We start from the raw sequence: 18,271 nt of genomic DNA on the forward strand, positions 1-18,271 counted from the left end.
TTGAAATCTAATTTGGAATTCCGACAATATTCCTTTTAGCTTTTTATATACTCGTTGAGTTTTTCTTGTTTAATATTGAAGCAATTTTTCTTAATTCGAGGAAAATGACAAAATGTTTTAATTTTAATGACCTTTTGAAAAAATTGTAATTTAGTTTGAAAATGTGAGAAGTCACATATTATTTTATCTTTTCCCTGCAATTGTAAATTCAGTGTTTGCCAGTTATATTTGTTGTCAGCAATTTAAAAGACATTTTGAAACGCATACGGAACAATAATAATTTAATTTTTTAAAATATAATAGCACAAAATTAAAAGGAAACTAGGGTGCATTTATCGAGAGCCACAAATAATCCGTCAAAGAGCCGCATGTGGCTCGCGAGCCGCAGGTTGGCCACCCCTGCTATATAACATTAAAATTTAATAGTTTAAAACAGTTTCTCAGTTTGCATTTTTATTTATATGAATATTATACATTTGTTTAAAATATCACATGGCTCAGTTTTTTTAATTAACGAAGAATATCCGGAATTCTTCGTTTGCTTTCGTAATAAAAGTTATAAAGGAATTTTTTAATTATCTCTAAACTATTTTCTTATCTTTTATTTGATGGTCGTCTCTTTTATTTATCATTATTTCTTAGTATTATTCTTCGTAATTATTACGTTTTGGAATTTGATAGTTATTTCAATCTAAAACTAATGAAGGCTAAAAGCTAAAAGCTGTGATCCTTTATTATAAAGCCATCCGTTGATATTAGATTCTTATTCAAGAACATTATTAACGCAATGAAAACATTATCTAACTCGAAAAACCGCTTTACACTCATTACTCGGTACATAAGTTGTATTAAAATACTTTAATTTTAAGCTTCGTGAAAGCTGTGCAATTAAGATAATGAGCAAATACTCAATATATGCAATTAAAATAATGAATACTAAATTGTGAAACGTCATTAAAAATTATCTTTTATTGCACGATTGCAAAAAAAATTTTCTTTGAAAAAAAGTTTTTATTGCACCCAAAATTTAGAAAAAAAAAATCAAAATGGTCGGTTGGTTGCACTAGAGCTGCACAATGGGCTATTGGTGATGGTCTGGGAAGCATCCCTGAGGATGATCCGATGACATGCCATCGCAATTTTGATCCTTTGCAGAGGGTCTGGATCCCCTGCTTTGGTAGTCAGACGACATGCGTGCGAAATCTAAAACTTTACGGTCGAACAGTTTAACGAGGACCAATACCGTGCACCCTCGGATCCTACGCAGGCTGATCAAAGTGATCACCCACCCGCTTACTGACCGCAACCAGTGATGCTTGACTTCGGTGTTCTACTGGGAACCGTGTCTTTACGATCAGTCCACTGCTGACAAATTCAAGATGGAGTTGCAATTTAACTGACCAGTATGATGAAGTTGAAATTTTATAGTTATAAAATCGGGAATTAAATATGCGTTAATACAATGAGACATTTTGGGATTATTTTGATTGTATGTTTTAATTCAGATGTAAAAATATGTTTGTAGTTAAGGAAAAAAATGATTGCACAGCATTCATAGGCGTTAAAGTCTTATAGTTACTAGTAACAATTTCCAGTACTGGTCCTGCAACCCCCCCCCCGCCTCGCCAAAAAGTCTGAAGCTCTTATGGAAACAAGAAGAGCGCATTTCAGGGAGGGTAGCTTCTCTTCATTCTAGGACTAACACAATAGACCTAAGAAAAAGATTCCCTTTTTCTCACTGACCTGAGCCAAAAACCTGTCCTAAACTGTGACCTGACACCCTTACTTGAAATAGTTTTCCTCGTTACCATAGTCACCGCTACGGGTCCAGAGGAATGGCTAGGGGAGTTCTTACTTTAGACAAACTATACCATGGCTTATAAGTTTCACTGTATCTTTTAGTCTTTTCAAAAACATACACAAATATATAAATTTTAGCATGAATGTAATAGTTTTGTAAAGCAACAGATTATTCTATTACAAAATTTAGCATACAGATGAGAAATCTCAAATTTTCCCTTCATTCTAGAAGTGATCTGCAATTACCGCACGATCTGCTATGGACTAATTGTATGTGCCGATTTGCCCACCGTTTTGGATTCAATGTCTTGTTTCTACGTGCATTGAATCTTCATTCACAAATGATTTTAGCATTCTGACTCACCTAATATCAAGTGATTTAACTATCCTCACGCTTGTTTTGCATTATATGAAGTAAGCTATCAAAATAGGCAATTTAAAATGTTCCTTTCTGAACAAAGGTCTAAAAGGATATTTTTCCAGTTTTAGTGGCTTATGTTTACAGCAGAAATGAGTGGAAACAATTTTATAAGCAACATTTTCTGGAATATTATGAATTGAAGTACCATATTAAACAAGTTTTTCATAATAATGATACTATTTCTATAAAGAATTGGAGGTAGCTTGAAATTAATGAGGGTAATGTGTGTGTGCCTATTTTAAAATTTTTCAATGGCATTTGTTAACTCAAAAATTATTTTCCGAAAAAGGAATTTAAATTCGTACAAGAAATAAAGCTAGAAAGCAATTGAGATGATTTCTCAAAACAGCGTTTTTCAATTAAACTTTCATTAAAAGTCAATTTTTAAGAAAGAAGTACTGTGTATGGAGGTGGAATTAAGGGGAAACCGCACCAGGCATCCAGCCAATTAGAGGTATCTAGTTAATACAATTGAAATTTTATTTTTTTTATTATTTAAATTAATAATTAAGTTAATACAATTTAATTTTAAATTTTTTATTACTTGTGATTTTATATAGAAGGTAATATGATTTCCAAAGAAATTTAATAATGAAGTTTTAGGACAATGAAATACTGATGATAAAGATTAATTATAAAATTTAAATATTCTTTACATTTGAAAAAAAAAGAAAAGAAAGAAACGTTTTGCCATTATGTCTCATCATCCAGTAAAAAATTAAAATACATATTTTAATATTATAAAGTTTATAGACTTTCCATTGCTTTTTTTTTTGTGTGGCTAAAAAAAGGCAAAAATTGTTTGTGCCTTTTCCTCACTTCCAGTGCCGGATTACCCATTGGGCCAGACTGGGTCATGGCCTGGGGCCCCCAATGATTAGGGGCCCCCTTAAAAAATTTTTTTTTGAAAATAAATTTAAAAAAATTAAGAAAAACAATGATTTTTCTAAAAAAAATTGATTTCAAATATATTTTAATAAAATACGATATTTTTTTTTACATAATTATTGCATAGTTTTTTACATATTTTATTTATTACTTATTTTAGTTATTAGTTATAAGTATTATTATAGTTTGTGTATGATAATATTTATCAATGTTTTTTAAGTTCAAATTTGTCCTTTTGATTTGCGGTCGAAAAAATTGAAAGTAGTACTATAGCGAGCTGAGACTTGTTTAAACAAGAAGCAAAGAATTAAATGTTGTTGACATTATTGAGATGTTTTAAATGAAAAAGAAGTTATTTAGTGCCTCAGCTAAAGTGTCATAATTTTTTTTAGTGTTTTATAATTATTTAGTGTCCGTTGTTCCATTTGATCAATAAATAATTACAAATAATTTTACTAAAAGGTAAGTGTTTGTTTATTGTTTTATATACTCTAGAAAAAACTCATACAACTGGTCACTTCCAATCAAATTTTATATATTGAAATTGTCACTGTTTAAGAGGTCCAGGATATTATTTATTTTTATTTTAAATACGCTTTCTTAAATGAAAAGATATATAAATACCTTTATATTTGAATAAATAAAAAATATACAAGAAAAAAATTTAATCTAAGGGCCCCAAAAATTTGAACGGCCTAGGGCCCCGCTTAATCCGCCCCTGTTCACTTCAAATGTTGAATTGGTTGAAAATTGAATTTTATTTTGCAAAAACTAGCTGAAAACTGTGTTGGAACGTTATATTCTAAACACTGCATATATATCTTTTGTTCGAAGTTAAAAAAAAAAAAAACATAAATAAATAAATATGTATTTATTCGGGTCACTTGTGAGTAAAAATCTGAAACATTTGTTTCATAATAAAATAGTAGATGGCAGCAGGAGTTACATACTTTGTCTATGTTTCGTTCTTAGGTAATATTTAGTATTTTAATATTCATCGGAAAGAATTTTAATAAAATAGATTAATGTCTAGTAAATTTCGAATTGCAGACAAGACAAAGTATTTTTCTTAAAATTGTAACAATAATTGCTGTTTATTATATTATTCATTGTTGCTTAACGGATGACAATTTACTTGTTTGATTACAATTTATATATGATGATTTCATTTTTTTTCCTTTTAACTGAACATTCTGTTTTCAGTGATGTCGCAAAATTCATTGACGGTGGTAATTTTATTTTTAGTTCATAAACACGCAAACAAAGTTAAATGCAATTACATCGATTTTAATATATGAAACTTTAAATAATTGTAGAATATCTCTGAGTTTTTGATATCTACTGTAAATACACATGGTGTAAATTCGATAAATGATATTCTTAGAAACACCATCAGCAAAACACGACTTAAAAAAATTATGTCTAATTTTATTCAAACATTTTATCATTATTGCGAAAAGGATTTAATTGAATCTGTAAGAAGGGTTATAGATAAAATTTTATTTTAAAATTTAGCTTTCATCTCTAAGGAAAAAAAATCCAACGAATTTTCTCAGGTTAAGTAATTTCCTTCAGTTGTTTTTTCAGAAATCTCCATATATTTTGAAGGTTTTACTTCTTCTTTAAAATATCTGCAGATTTTTCATTGACATTTCATAGTCTGTCTGAAGATTTTAAATAACGTTAAAATGTCTGTAGATTTTTCGTAGACATTTCGTAGTCATTTTGAAGACCTAACTTTTCTTTTAAAGGGTGGCAAACTTTTTAAGGGCATTATGAACTAGTAAAAGCAACTGGAATTTGTTTTTAAACATTCTTTAAATTAAGCAGATCTTTAAGATTAGAAAAAAACAAAATATGTTTTTTTTTGTAGGCATGTATGTTAATTTTATCGTATTTGATTTTCCAGGACATAAATATAGATATAATTAACAATTAACTTTTAAAAATTAAAAGATGAAAATTATAAAAATTGAATTTTATGTATTAGTAAATAAAAAAAGGGTTGATATTAAAACTGTACTATTTTCTGCGATAGACGCCTTTTTTTCATGCCTTTAAAAAGAAAATGCCTGAAAAAAGAGGCGTTTTTTTCATGCCTTTAACATAACAAAAAAAACAAAACAAAAAAAAAAAAAAACAACAACTTCGTAAAAAAAAAGAAACTTAAAATTTATATGTATTTTTCTGTAGGTTGAATTTTTAAATTATAACATAACATAACATAACATAACACAACACAACACAACACGACACGACACGACATGACATGACACGACATGACATGACATGACATAACATGACATAAAAATTAACATAATGAAGAAATCTCGATGTTTTAAATTGAAAAACAATGTATCTTTGAACCTAGTTGTGCTACACAAGTTTCTCAAAAAGAAAAAAAGAAGAAAAAGAAAAATGAAAATTTGCTAATTTCTCTAACTTTTTTAAAAGAAATAAATACTTTTAAGCCTACATTTTACAGAAAGGTTTAAAAATTCATTTTGGAAATTTTCTGTAGAAGAAAAAATCTGAAAGTATTAGACTCTCTTTTTAAGCCTACTTCTACAGAAAATTGGAAAATTCATTCTGAAGATTTTAAATCTTAATTTAATTCTGATTAATTTTATATATAAAGAATTTAAATAATCTTATACATAATTAGAAATCTCATAATCAGAAATTTTTTTAATTTGAATAAGTGTGGGGTAAGCACTGTATGAAGCCACTTAGTGCCTCTCAGCTGGGCTAAAGCCTAATTTGTTAATTTCATGACAGCCTGTATGGGGGGGGGGTCTCAGTCACGGAGCTTTTAAACAAAACGAAAGAAAAAAGGAAACAAAACATTCTAGTTAAAATAATCTGTTGAAAATCTTTTAATAATGTTTAAGAATTTTGCTGAAAATTAAAGAGAATTCAATTGTAGCAAATAAAATCTGTAGATAATTTGAAGAAAAAAATAAGCCTAAACAGTGAGTATAATACAATTTTGATTTTCCTTAGTGGGGCTAATTTAGTCATCAATTTGTGACATGGTCCTAGTTATTGATAAACATGAAAATTACTTCATATTAGATTACATTGCTTTTTTTTAAAAGTATATGTTATCATCAATATACGAACAGGTCAGTAGAGAGAATTTCGTTGGCTGTCGGTAGGGTTCAAACCAAGAACCCTCGTAGTCGTAGACAGATGCTTTAACTATAATGGTAAAGCTTGTCTGTATGTATAGTCCTGACCGAGAGGTGTGAAAAATTTGTATGTAGTAATCAATACAATACAATGCGTGACGATTTTAGGCAAAGTATGAAATATGATAATCATTATGTACTTTGCCTAGATTACGCATATATGGCTATGACAAATGTTGTTAAAGCAAATTATGACTTTATAGTCTGGTAAGTTACGACGAAATAATATTCTAATCTGTTTGTAGGCCATGCACGTTTTTAATCGTATTATACCTTGAGGGTCAGTTTTTGGCATTGCAAATAATGCCGGATTTCCAACTTTACCGGCTATAAATTTTTTTTGCCTTTTTCTGTAATTTGAATTTTTATTTTATATTATGACCGTTGTTAAACAGCCGTCCAACTCTGAGTGTACGCCTATCACTGTTCAACTCTGTAACCTTGTAATTTGAACCCTACTCAGAAAAGGGTTCTGCTGAATCAAGCATAGGGAGACAAACTGGCTTTCGTAAGACTTTTGGATCAAACTGACCTATGATCAGTTTACCTCTGTCGTGATACGTCTACCAAGGGATTCTAACTCATGATCCGTCTTAATCTGAGGATATTTTACGTCAGCTCTGTGGTCACTGCGACACGGTCGCAGAATTCGTATCAACCAGCCACAGCAGGGATGTGAGCCTGGGTCACCTCATTGGGTGGCGAACTCTCTATTCTCTGATCCACCGCGACTCTTGCAATTTAAAATAAGTTCATAACGTTTTCTAGTTCGTGTTATCTTTTTTTGTTATTTTTTTAAATGGGTACATTTGTCTAGGCGTAGTTGGTTGAGTGGTAATAAGGGCCTACTCACCAGTTTTTTTTTAAATATAAGGAGTGATCAAATGAAAAAGTACGAAACGACGCAAAAACGTAACAGTTAAATATTTGTATATTCCGCCATGGGAGAACGTAGCGAGACATCTCGGGATGCGATTGGAGCGTCGGGATGCGTCCAAATGATGCGGCTGTCCGTATGAAGACAGGATGGCGTTCGCGTTGCAAAATTGCTCACGGAGGGTGTGGTTCTGCTCCATGATAACGCGCGTCCACACGTCTCCAGAGTTACACACATGGAACTGGCCAAGTTCAAGTGGGAAACGCTGGATCATCCACCCTACAGTCCGGACATGTCACCCTGTGATTTCCATGTGTTTGGTCCACTGAAGAAACACCTGAAAGGGAAGCGTTTCAACTCAGACGACATACTCAAGGACGCTGTGAAGGACTGGGTCTCGTCACGGCCACAGGAATTCTGGGAACAAGGAATCCTACGGCTTGTTCATCAGTGGGATCGTTGTGCTCAGATCTATGGTGTATATTTTGAATAAAGTCTACATTTGTACCCACCGTGTCGTTTCGTACCTTTTCATTGGATCAACCCTTGTATTATATTCTTCATGTCATATTACATCAAACTATTAAATAACATACCAAAAAACAAAATAGTGCGTTTTTCTTTATTGATGACAATTACAAAGCATGCAATTCTCTTTTTAAATAAATACGATGTCGAGATAAGAGATATGAAATAAAACTTTAAAAATATAAATTTTAGAGTAAAATGCATTGTATATATACGTTTATTTTTTTCAATAAAAATAAGTTAATATTCGACTAGAATGGAGGGGAAGGATATTTAGACCGCGTCCATGGCAATGAAGGCGATAAGTAGGAATCCAGTCCCAATCAAATCACCAAAAGCTGTCAGATAAGGGATGGCAGCATCGTCGGGATCGAATCCCCATCTCCAGAGCCAGAGCACGAAGCAGTGTGCCATGTAGAGTAACAGTGCCACTTGCAATAGTGCAGCGACGAGGTAGAATAGTAGGAATTCTGCTGTGAGTGGAGTGTAGGTGCTTTTTAGGAAATGTACACAAGAGATGAAGATTAGATGACCGGGAATAGCCATGAGAATCAGAATGCGACAGGTTCGAGCATGGGAAGCTGAAATGTCAAAGCATTAAATATCAAAAAAAAATTTTTTTTAATATTAAACATGAAATTATTTTCAAATAAATGATCTTTTTAAAAGTTGTTCATTATAAAATATTCATTTTAATTTTAGCAGATAAATTTTTTTTCAGTAATTATTAATTATTTTACAAAATAATGCTTTTTAAAGTCGATAATTATAAAATATTCAAAAAAATTTTAACTGATAAAACATTTTTTAGTTATTATAATTGTTTTGCTAAATAATGTTTTTAAAAGTCGTTAATTATAAAATATTCAAATTAAATTAAACAGTTAAGAAATTTTTTTTTTAGTAATTTTAATTGTTTTATAAAATCATGTTTTTAAATGTAGTTAGTTATAAAATTAAAATAAATTTTAAAAGAAATTTGTTTTTGAAATTTTTTAAATTGTTTTATTAAATGATGTTTATTTTTAAAAGTCGACCATTATAAAATATTCTCTTACCAGATAAAAAATATATTTATTTCATTAATTTTAATTATTATTTTATTCGAAAATATTTTTTTGCCTTAAAAAGAGAAGCTAATTCTCTTCCAAAGATCTATAAATAAAAGCTTCAATATAAGCGAAATCTTTCGTTTCTCACAAGGTTTCTTAATCAATGTTTTTTCTGAAACGCATTAATAACAGTGTCTACTTAGAATCTGCACTGTAAAAGATTCCCGCTCAAATTCAGGTAAGAAGTATCGGCACTCAGGGTACCGTTGCTTTTCATCGTAAAATTCCTTTTTACATGTAACGGAGCAAAAAATCTAATATACTTTTATTTTTGCAGCAAGGATTACCGAAAAATTGTGAATCAGTCTAATTGAATAAATATTACTATAGAAATTACAGTAGAATTTCTATAGTAATACTTATTCAGACTGTTGTTGTTGTTGTAGTTCATTTACGTCGCATTAGAGCTGCACAATGGGCTATTGGCGACGGTCTGGGAAACATCCCTGAGGATGATCCGAAGACATGCCATCACAATTTTGATCCTCTGCAGAGAGGATAACAACCCCACTTCGGTAGCCTGACGACCTGCATGTGAAGTCGAGCACTTTACAGTAGAACAGTTTAACGAGGACCAATACCGCACACTGTCGGTCCCTACGCAGACTAATCCAAGCGGTCACCCTACCGCACACTGACAGCAGCCAGTGATGCTTGACTTCGGTGATCTGCTGGGAACCGTGTCTTAACTATCAGTTCACTGCGGGATTTTATTCAAACTGATTTACGGTAAAAATGAACTTTGCGGAAAAACACCCAATGTTCCGGCTATTTATATCTGAATTTGATCTGTAATTTTTTAGCATTGTGTATCCATCCACTAAGCATAAGTTGTTATACAAGTGTGTCTAAATATATAAAGTAGATCTGAGGCCTCCTACAGCGAACTTTATAGAAAACTGAGTAATTATCCTTCCTATTTAAAACATGGTGCAGGGTAATAAGAGAAAAAAAAATGGATTTCAAAGTTGTAAATCATAAGTTTATTAGCGATTCTTCACAACGAGACGTAAAGGAAAAAATGACGTAGAAAGGACACGCAAATTATTTTTTAAATACAAAGCTTAAGAGAAATTTGAGTAACGCAAATTAAGCTGTCTTGAAAAAGCTAACCGTGTTTTTTTTAAATTTAATTTCTAAGAACGTTTCGTAATCTAACAGAAATCACAAAAAAATTAATTGCGCGTTTTTAGTTGAAAATTTTTCTTCATATTATTATTAACGTCCAAAACGTAACAATTCGTAGTAAATCTACGAAATACTAAATCTAATACAGTTTTGTAGTTCAGTTTTCGCCCTTATTTCTAACAGCTTTCTAGGTAAGAACGCTAACTGTGCACACAGTTTTCCACCAGTTGGAGCTCTAAGCGGTTTCATCTCTTAGCGCATAACCCACTTACTATAGTTAGGCACTACTCTTATAAATATAGCTGCAGTCGTTCTACAGTTGAAAGCAGGAAATTAAAGTGGATTACTGGAAATTAAAGAAGGAAATTACTGGAAATTAAAGAAGGAAATTACTGAAGGAAATTACTGAAGGAAATTACTGGAAATTAAAGAAGGAAATTACTGGAAATTAAAGAAGATATTTAAAATTGTGAAATCGAGTATAAATGGAACAAATTAGAATAATCAGTTTATGTGTTGGCTATTCTTAATCCAACTAAAGGGAGGCAATAAAATTCCTTCTCTAAATAGTTATTCTTAATAAATAAAATAAACGTTAGTCACTGATGGCTGTAAATTGACTTACATTTTCCAAACCAAGCCTCTAAGGGACTAATGCAAAGTTTCTCACATTTCAATAAACCTGGCTTCATTTTTTGATGAAGATAAGTTGAAATTCTGCATGCTTGTACTGCAACTAAATTACCCCCAACACCTGTGAAAAAAGAATTACGAAAATTGGAATTTTAATAGCATATTTCAGTTAATTGAAATGTACTGCAGTTAAGGAAAAAAAATCCTTTTTAATAAATCAGTGAACTTGTATCAGTGCGTTTGTAACACAACCGGGAAAAATACTTTTCGGATTTTTTGTAATTTTATTAGGTTTTCATATTCAATTTGAGAGCTAGGGGAAGAACTATAATGGTAATTAGTGGATATTTTAAACTAGGATAAAAGCCTTCTTTAAGTAAAATATCCTCCAATTATACAATATGTTACTTTAAGAGTGTTCGCCTTCCAATGAGGCGAACCATGTTCGAATCCCAGTCTATACTAATTCCGCATCCGACTTGCACCGACCACACGTGAAATATCCTCAGGGGTAGACGGATCATGGGTTAGAGTCCCCTTGCCGTCAGGCTAATCGTGGGAGGTTCTCGTGGTCTTCCTCTCCATGTAAAGCAAATGCGGGTTAGCTCCATCAAAACGTCCTCCAAGAAGACAAATTTCTCCCAATACTCGATCCAAGAGTTCCCTTGTCTTCTGGATTGGGTTCAAAATTACAAGGCTACGAAGTCGAACATTGGAAGTCGAACATCGTAAACCCATAAAATTTGTCGGCTGTTCAACGACGGTTATAAAATAAAAATAAAATATGTTACTTTGTAAGCACTATAAATATTATTTTCCAATATAAAATTTGCTATATTGACAGCTAAATGATAGAAGCTAGCTAGAGCGAGTAATAATAGATTTTATATGGTATTAAGCTACTAACAAAGGGTAAGAAAAAACTAAAATCATTGCACAATTTTTCCAACTAGTAGTATTTAGTATTTGTCAATATAGTTCAGCGATGATTGGATGCCAGCAAGTGACGTCATTCTAGGTAAATCAAGGCATTTGTCGATTCAGAATCTAATCAAGTTCAACAGAGACGTGACGTCGCTACGGGTATCCAATTGAATCTGATTTAAATCAGTGGTTAGATATAATCACTTCACTTCTTCACGAGTTGCAAGTACTCAATTGTATGTACCAATTTGCAGATCTTATCGTCAATGTTCGTATTCGTATTGACCACTACTTTCAAAAATATTTTATGTTCTATGATTACGCTCTTAATTACTACAGGATATACAAAATTATATATTAAATATATTTACCGTTGATGACTGGCTGACAAGCTGCTAGTTCTTTGAATCTTGCAACAGCAAAATTTAGTATGTAACCACCGCCACTGAAAATAAAAAATAAGAATTTTCGTTTTAAGAATACTATGATCGTTTTCTTTATACATCTCACTAAAAAAAATCTATTGCTATTTGTTTTCAATTACTTTATTTTTAGCTTAAAAAGAGTTATTATATATAGTATATTTTTTCAGCTGACGAGAATTCGAAATCGTTTCGAGTTTAAAAATAAATGTCAAAACTATGTAAACCTGTAATATTTTGCGAATAATTTTTGCAACAAATAAGTTTAAATAAATTTAAAAATTTTTACGAAGAACATAGTTGTTGGAGCAAACTATTTTATAAATAGTGCGTATTTGAAATCGTTTTTAATCTTCTAGTTTAAAAAATATAAAATATCAATAACTTCTTATATAGTGAAATAAATTTCCACGCGCTAATAGTTCGTTTTAAAAAATCGAAACTTGATGTCTTAATAAACTTAATTCCTTAAATAAAATGCAGAATTTTCCTAGATCAAAGGGAATAATAATAGGCGACTCTAGAAAATAATTGTTTTGTTCGAAGATAGTACATTGAGAAAAAAGTATGGTAAAAGCTACAAGAATATGTGAAATTTACAGTGTTTCTGGCTCTATGGCTAAAAAGTTGGGCAATTTTTACCGAAACGTTTTGGTCATGATTTTAATAAAATTAAAAATAAAATATGGTTTTGTAATGCATTATAAAATTTGATAAATGTGTGAAATTTGATAATTTTGTCATGTTTCCTTAGAACATAGCATAAAAACCATTTATTCGGTTAAATTTACTTATCAGTTTATTATTTTATATTAAATGAGTGATAATAAGAGCTAAAATTTTGAAAGCCAGAATTTCCGATAAGCAATTACCATATAATCTGAAAAATTACCAAGTAAATGGTTTAAATACCGTATATTTTGGTTTTATTAATCAGAATTATGAATTAATTTTTTTACATAAAATGTCAGTTCCATTTCGAACTGTAATTTTTTCAGAATTGTTTTCTATATGTATTATAAAACAAAATTGAAAAGAAAATTAAATTTTGGAAAACTGTCACGAATTATTCGTGACATAAAATTTTATATTCAATTTAATAAACCAAAAATTTCTAAACTAAATTAAAAATATTAGAAGCTGATGTGTTTTAAAACAAGAATTATGTGTTCTAAACTCACCTCGATATTGCAACTGCGCTGATGATAGGAATCCACCCGGAATAAAGAACATGCTTAGTGTAAATATTTTTGTAAGAAAGAACCGCCCATAATGGAATCAGACAAAAGAGACAAATCAGCAGAGCTGCTTCACCCCAAATGTATTCACCTGCAATGAAAGTTATTCCGAAAATTTATTTTTAAGTGATACAAAAAGTAATATCATTGATGTGCAGTGCGCCAAAAAAAATAAATAAAAAATGGACCACCCTGAATAACGTTTGATCTAATGATCGAATCATCACGTTCTAGGACTCGATCTCAATGATTCGAGCGAGTGAATCAGCAAACTAATATATGCAAATATCGAATATGCAAATTAATTAGTGCAGACGATATTTTAAGTTACGAAATCAGACACAAAAAAGTAGTTTCTTGGGATAAACATATCTTTCTTTCGACGAGTTCGGATTTCTGGTCCCCAAGATATAGGGGGTAGCCCCAATCTGGGAAATATGGTCCCAGACAGTTTGGGCAGGAGAGTGGTCCAAAGTTTGAACTTCTTAATGTTAATTTTACTTTTTTGCGTATTTCGTCATATCTCGAGAACTTTTTAAACAAATTAAAAACTTTTTGTACACAATTATAATATTCGTATTACCCAAAGGTAACTCCATGCATAAATAAATATCAGCAAATATTTATTATTTTTCTTATTTTATTTAATAAATAGTCGAAAAATTTTTAAATTATAAGATACAATACTTTACATCATTTTGAAAAATGTACTTTTGCATGGCAAAATACAAAATTTGAGTGAAATCAGTCGAATAGCTCATGAAAATGGAATTTTAAAAATACGATTTTTTTCAAAATTCGATTTGTCAGGAACTATTACATCGATTTCGCTCAAATTATGTATTTCGCCACTAAAAATTTTATTTTCTGAAGCGATGTAAAATATATGTTAACCTTACTTTAGAAAATTTTTACGACCATAATTGAAGAAAATAATAGAAAGATAAATTATTACAAAAGGTTACACTTTGCATGGAATTATCTTTGGATAAACGAATTTTATAACTGTGCGCAAAAAAAATTAGCTTAAAAAGAACTCGAGATATGGTGAAATATACAAAAAGTAAAATTAACATTAAGGGGCCAAGCTATCAAATATAACGCTCTCCTATCCAAACTATGGATACTCTATTTCTCTGAGTTTTCTGAGCTTTATTCTGAGGGCTCGAAATCCATATCCGTCAAAAGAAAGGCATGTTTATTCAGCGAAAGTACGTTTTTGAGTTTGATTTCGTAAATTAAAATATTGTCTGCATTAATTAATAAGTATATTGAAGGTCACCCTCGAACCTTTAAGATTGAGTCCTAGAACATAAAGATCCAATCATATCATTAGGTCAAAAGTTATACAGTGTGGTCCGTTTTTTTTTTCTCTGGCTCACTGTACATTATGTTCTTTAAATTGTTCAGATTAGTCAAACACTTAATGCAAAGAAAGAGTCTGAACCATCACGGCTCTTGGCATATATTTGCATTTTCTTCTAAATTGACACTTAATTTTCAATATGAAACAGGTTTAAAAAGATTTCCTCATTACAAAAAAAAAAAAAAAAAAAAAAAAAAAAAATTATGAAAAATTTGCAAACTGTCCGCTCTATGTTATCGATATACATGCTTTGGAAGTAGCTTCTTTCGGATTAAATAAACCTTTTTTAAAAACTTTTTATTTATTTTTCTTGGCATATACTTGTATTTTCCTTTAACTTTCCTTATTACAAAAAATTATAAAAAATTTGCAAACTGTCCGCTTTATGTTATCGATATACATGCTTTGAAAGTAGCTTCTTTCGGATTAAATAAACCTTTTTTCAAGAACTTTTTATTTGTTTTTCTTGACATATATTTGTATTTTCTTTCAAATTGACTATCACTTTTTAATATGAAATAATTTTAAAAAGCTTTCCTCATTACAAAAAATTATAAAAAATTTGCAAACTGTTCGCTCTATGTTATCGATATACATGCTTTGAAAGTAGCTTTTTTCGGATTAAATAAACCTTTTTCAAAAACTTTTTATCTATTTGTCTTGGCATATATTTACATTTTCTTTTAAATTGACACTCACTTTTTAATTTAAAATAAGTTTCATTTCAATGTCTTCCTTGCAAGAAATTCGCAAATTGTCCACCTCTATGTTATTGATATATGTACGCTGGTATTTAGTTATTCATTCGTTACGTTTCTTAAAAGTGGACATAATTATAGTTCTTCTCCCTTCATCATATGAATAATATATATTAAATAAAAGGTAATTGAGTTAGACATATCTGAAAATTTTTTGAATGTTGATTATTTTGTACAGAAACTTTCTGTGGGAAATAAAATTATAATAAAAATAACTCTTGATAAAAGCATATAATGTATGCATAATAGTATTCTTAATTTCAAAATTTTTAATGAGTAGAATTTAGAACGAGCGCATTAAAATGTACAAAAAAATACTACCAAACATAATATTTGAAGTTTTTTTTTAAATAAATAATTTTCCTACGGTTTTTTAAAATAAAGTTTCATTGAATGCCATATTATAATGCCATAAGTTTTATAAATGCCATATAGATTATATAATTGAACGCCATAAGTTTTATAAATGCAATATTGAACTATATTCAATATTCTTTTGAAGTAAAAAAATCAATCTTCAAACAATCACGTCAAGCAATTTATTTCTTAACAAGTTTAAAACTAAAGTAATATTTCTTAATAAAATCCTTTCTAGCAAATTGTCAACAAAATAATGTGAAAACAACTGAGGGTATCTTGTTAGAGTAACGGCTTAAGTTATTTACCTGATCTTTCAAATATAAAAGTAGAGATGTAAGCAAGAAGTGCTAGAGTTACAACGTCCCCTAGAGATGCAGCTATTGGTGCAGCTACGTTATCTGGATTGACATTAATTTTGCGTGAAAAAATCACCACACAAATTGTCACAGTACCTGAAAGAAGTAAAAGTATACATAATTTAACATTAATAATCTTCATTATTAGTGAATTATTAAGAAATAATGAACTTATTAGTAAATATTAAGCAAATAATCGCAAGAAACTGATGTGATAAGGTATTACTTGAATAAAATCTTCATTCGATTCAAAAATATATAATCTAGTCAAAAATATATAATCTGGTCAAAAATATATAATCTAGTCAAAAATATATAATCTAGTCAAAAATATATAATTTAGTCGAAAATATATAATCTAGTCAAAAATATACATGTTTCTAGCTCTCATGAACAGGTACCCAATTTCAAGACGTGCCAGACCTTCATCTTTGCCTCCTGTTATTTCCAATTTATATTGTTTTGAAGAGAAGGAAGTTTTTGATGAAGTAATTAGAAAATGTCTAATTAATAATGACTAATTAAGATATGAATTAATTAATTCGAATCTCCTAATTAATATTAGACGTTACTGTCCAACATTGTCCTCTGAAAATAGTAATCATATCTTATTTAATTACAAAACAAAAATAAATAAATAAAAAGATCACATACATTTTGTCTTATTTTTCAAGAATGTTGAGCTATCAAAACTATTTATATATTTACCAAATATTATATATTCTCCAACAAATGAAGTGTGATAAAAATTATATTTCGTTTCACAGTTTCAAAAATTTTCTTCAATTATTAAAACGAGTAGTTATGTAATCTTAGAAAGTACTATATATTGATGAAGCGTTAATGTAAAACGCTTATTATTATTTTATCAGAAGATTTGTAGTTATTTTATCACTTTGTTTTTCATATTTTAAAAAGATAATATAGACCAACTGTTTGAAACATAATGTTCTGTATGTACAGTGCGTCAAAAAGAACTCAATTTTAAAAGCTAGAGGGGATGGCCTCAAATATGCTAATTAATTAGTGTAGACGTTATTTTAAGTTACGAAATCAGACACAAAAACGTACTTTCTCTCAATAAACATACCCTTTTTTCGACGGATTCAGATTTCTGACCTCTGTGATCTGGAATATATGGTCCCATGAGTTTGGTCAGGAGATTTTACTTTTTTTTAATTTTGCTTTTTTCGCTATATCTCGAAAACTTTTAAACCTAATTTCAAAATTTTTGCATTCAACAATAAAATTTGCTTGCCCAAAGATAATTCATTGCAAAAAATAATTTTTAGTAAATGTTTATTATTTTTTGTAATTTCATTTAAGAATGGTAAAAAATTTTTGACTTGTAAGGTATACGATTATTTCCACTATTTTAAAGAAAGTTAACAAAATAAAAATTTGATCCAAATTGATTGAATAGTTCCTGAGAAATCGAATTTTAAATATCTGACTTTTTTGACATTTAATTTCTCAGAAACTATTCGACCTATTTCCCTCAAATTTGTAGTTTTCCATGTAAAATTACATTCTTTGAAATGATGCAAACAATTCAAAACTTCTTTGAAATGATGCTTTCAATTAAATTTTTTTACCAATCTTAAATTAAGTAATAAAAATTTATAAATATTTATTAAAAGTTATTTTTTGCATGGAATTATCTTTTGATCTTTTGGAACTATCTTAGTAAAATGGATAACACTGAGAACAATTTTTTATGTTCAGTATTATTTTGAAGTTAGAGTTAAGAATTCAGTATGTCTGACACAGTTTTCAAACAGTTATTGAATTGCTACTCTACTAAAACACAATGCCATGTTGTGCATTGGGTACTAAAATCAGTACCTTTTTTTCTCTGAGGACGGAATCCTTTTCACGGGATGATTGATACCTTTGAGAATTTTTGTAATCATGCCCCAAATTTAATTTATATTTTAGTTACTACACTTGAACTTTGAGCCTGCCTCCACAAAGGAAAACAAAAAAAGAACTGATTATATTCAATATACAAACTTAGCAGCAAATATTCCTATCAATGAGATTTGTAGTTCAAGTTCTTTTATCTTTCCGCCCTCGTTGCAATAAATAATTATCAGTTAAAAATTTATTCCAGAACGTCAGATATCGAGATTAGCACAACTAGGTAACCATCTGTTTTCAATGCGAAATTGAAGGAAGAGGTAGAGTTCAGACTTTTCTTTGTTAAGTTATCGTTTCGTATTTGAACAAAAAAAAATAACGTGAGATAAAACTTTTAGAGAAATTACAT

General features: G+C 29.8%; 1 protein-coding gene across 2 annotated transcripts in view; it reads right to left on the reverse strand.

Moving 5' to 3' along the window:
• Positions 1 to 7,785: 7,785 nt before the first annotated feature.
• The window catches only part of LOC107438771 (solute carrier family 41 member 1), a 36,075-nt gene continuing 25,589 nt past the window's right edge, over positions 7,786 to 18,271 (reverse strand). For both annotated transcript variants that reach the window (XM_021146715.3, XM_016051140.3), the window contains 5 exons: positions 15,952 to 16,098; positions 13,106 to 13,253; positions 11,874 to 11,947; positions 10,571 to 10,699; positions 7,786 to 8,286 (listed from right to left, as the gene is read on the reverse strand). In XM_021146715.3, the coding sequence (XP_021002374.1) occupies positions 7,979 to 8,286; positions 10,571 to 10,699; positions 11,874 to 11,947; positions 13,106 to 13,253; positions 15,952 to 16,098 (806 nt within the window). In that variant the 3' untranslated portion in view covers positions 7,786 to 7,978. The remainder of the gene's footprint in view (positions 8,287 to 10,570; positions 10,700 to 11,873; positions 11,948 to 13,105; positions 13,254 to 15,951; positions 16,099 to 18,271) is intronic.

Source organism: Parasteatoda tepidariorum, chromosome 2 (genome assembly GCF_043381705.1).
Source record: "Parasteatoda tepidariorum isolate YZ-2023 chromosome 2, CAS_Ptep_4.0, whole genome shotgun sequence".
NCBI lineage: Eukaryota > Metazoa > Arthropoda > Arachnida > Araneae > Theridiidae > Parasteatoda > Parasteatoda tepidariorum.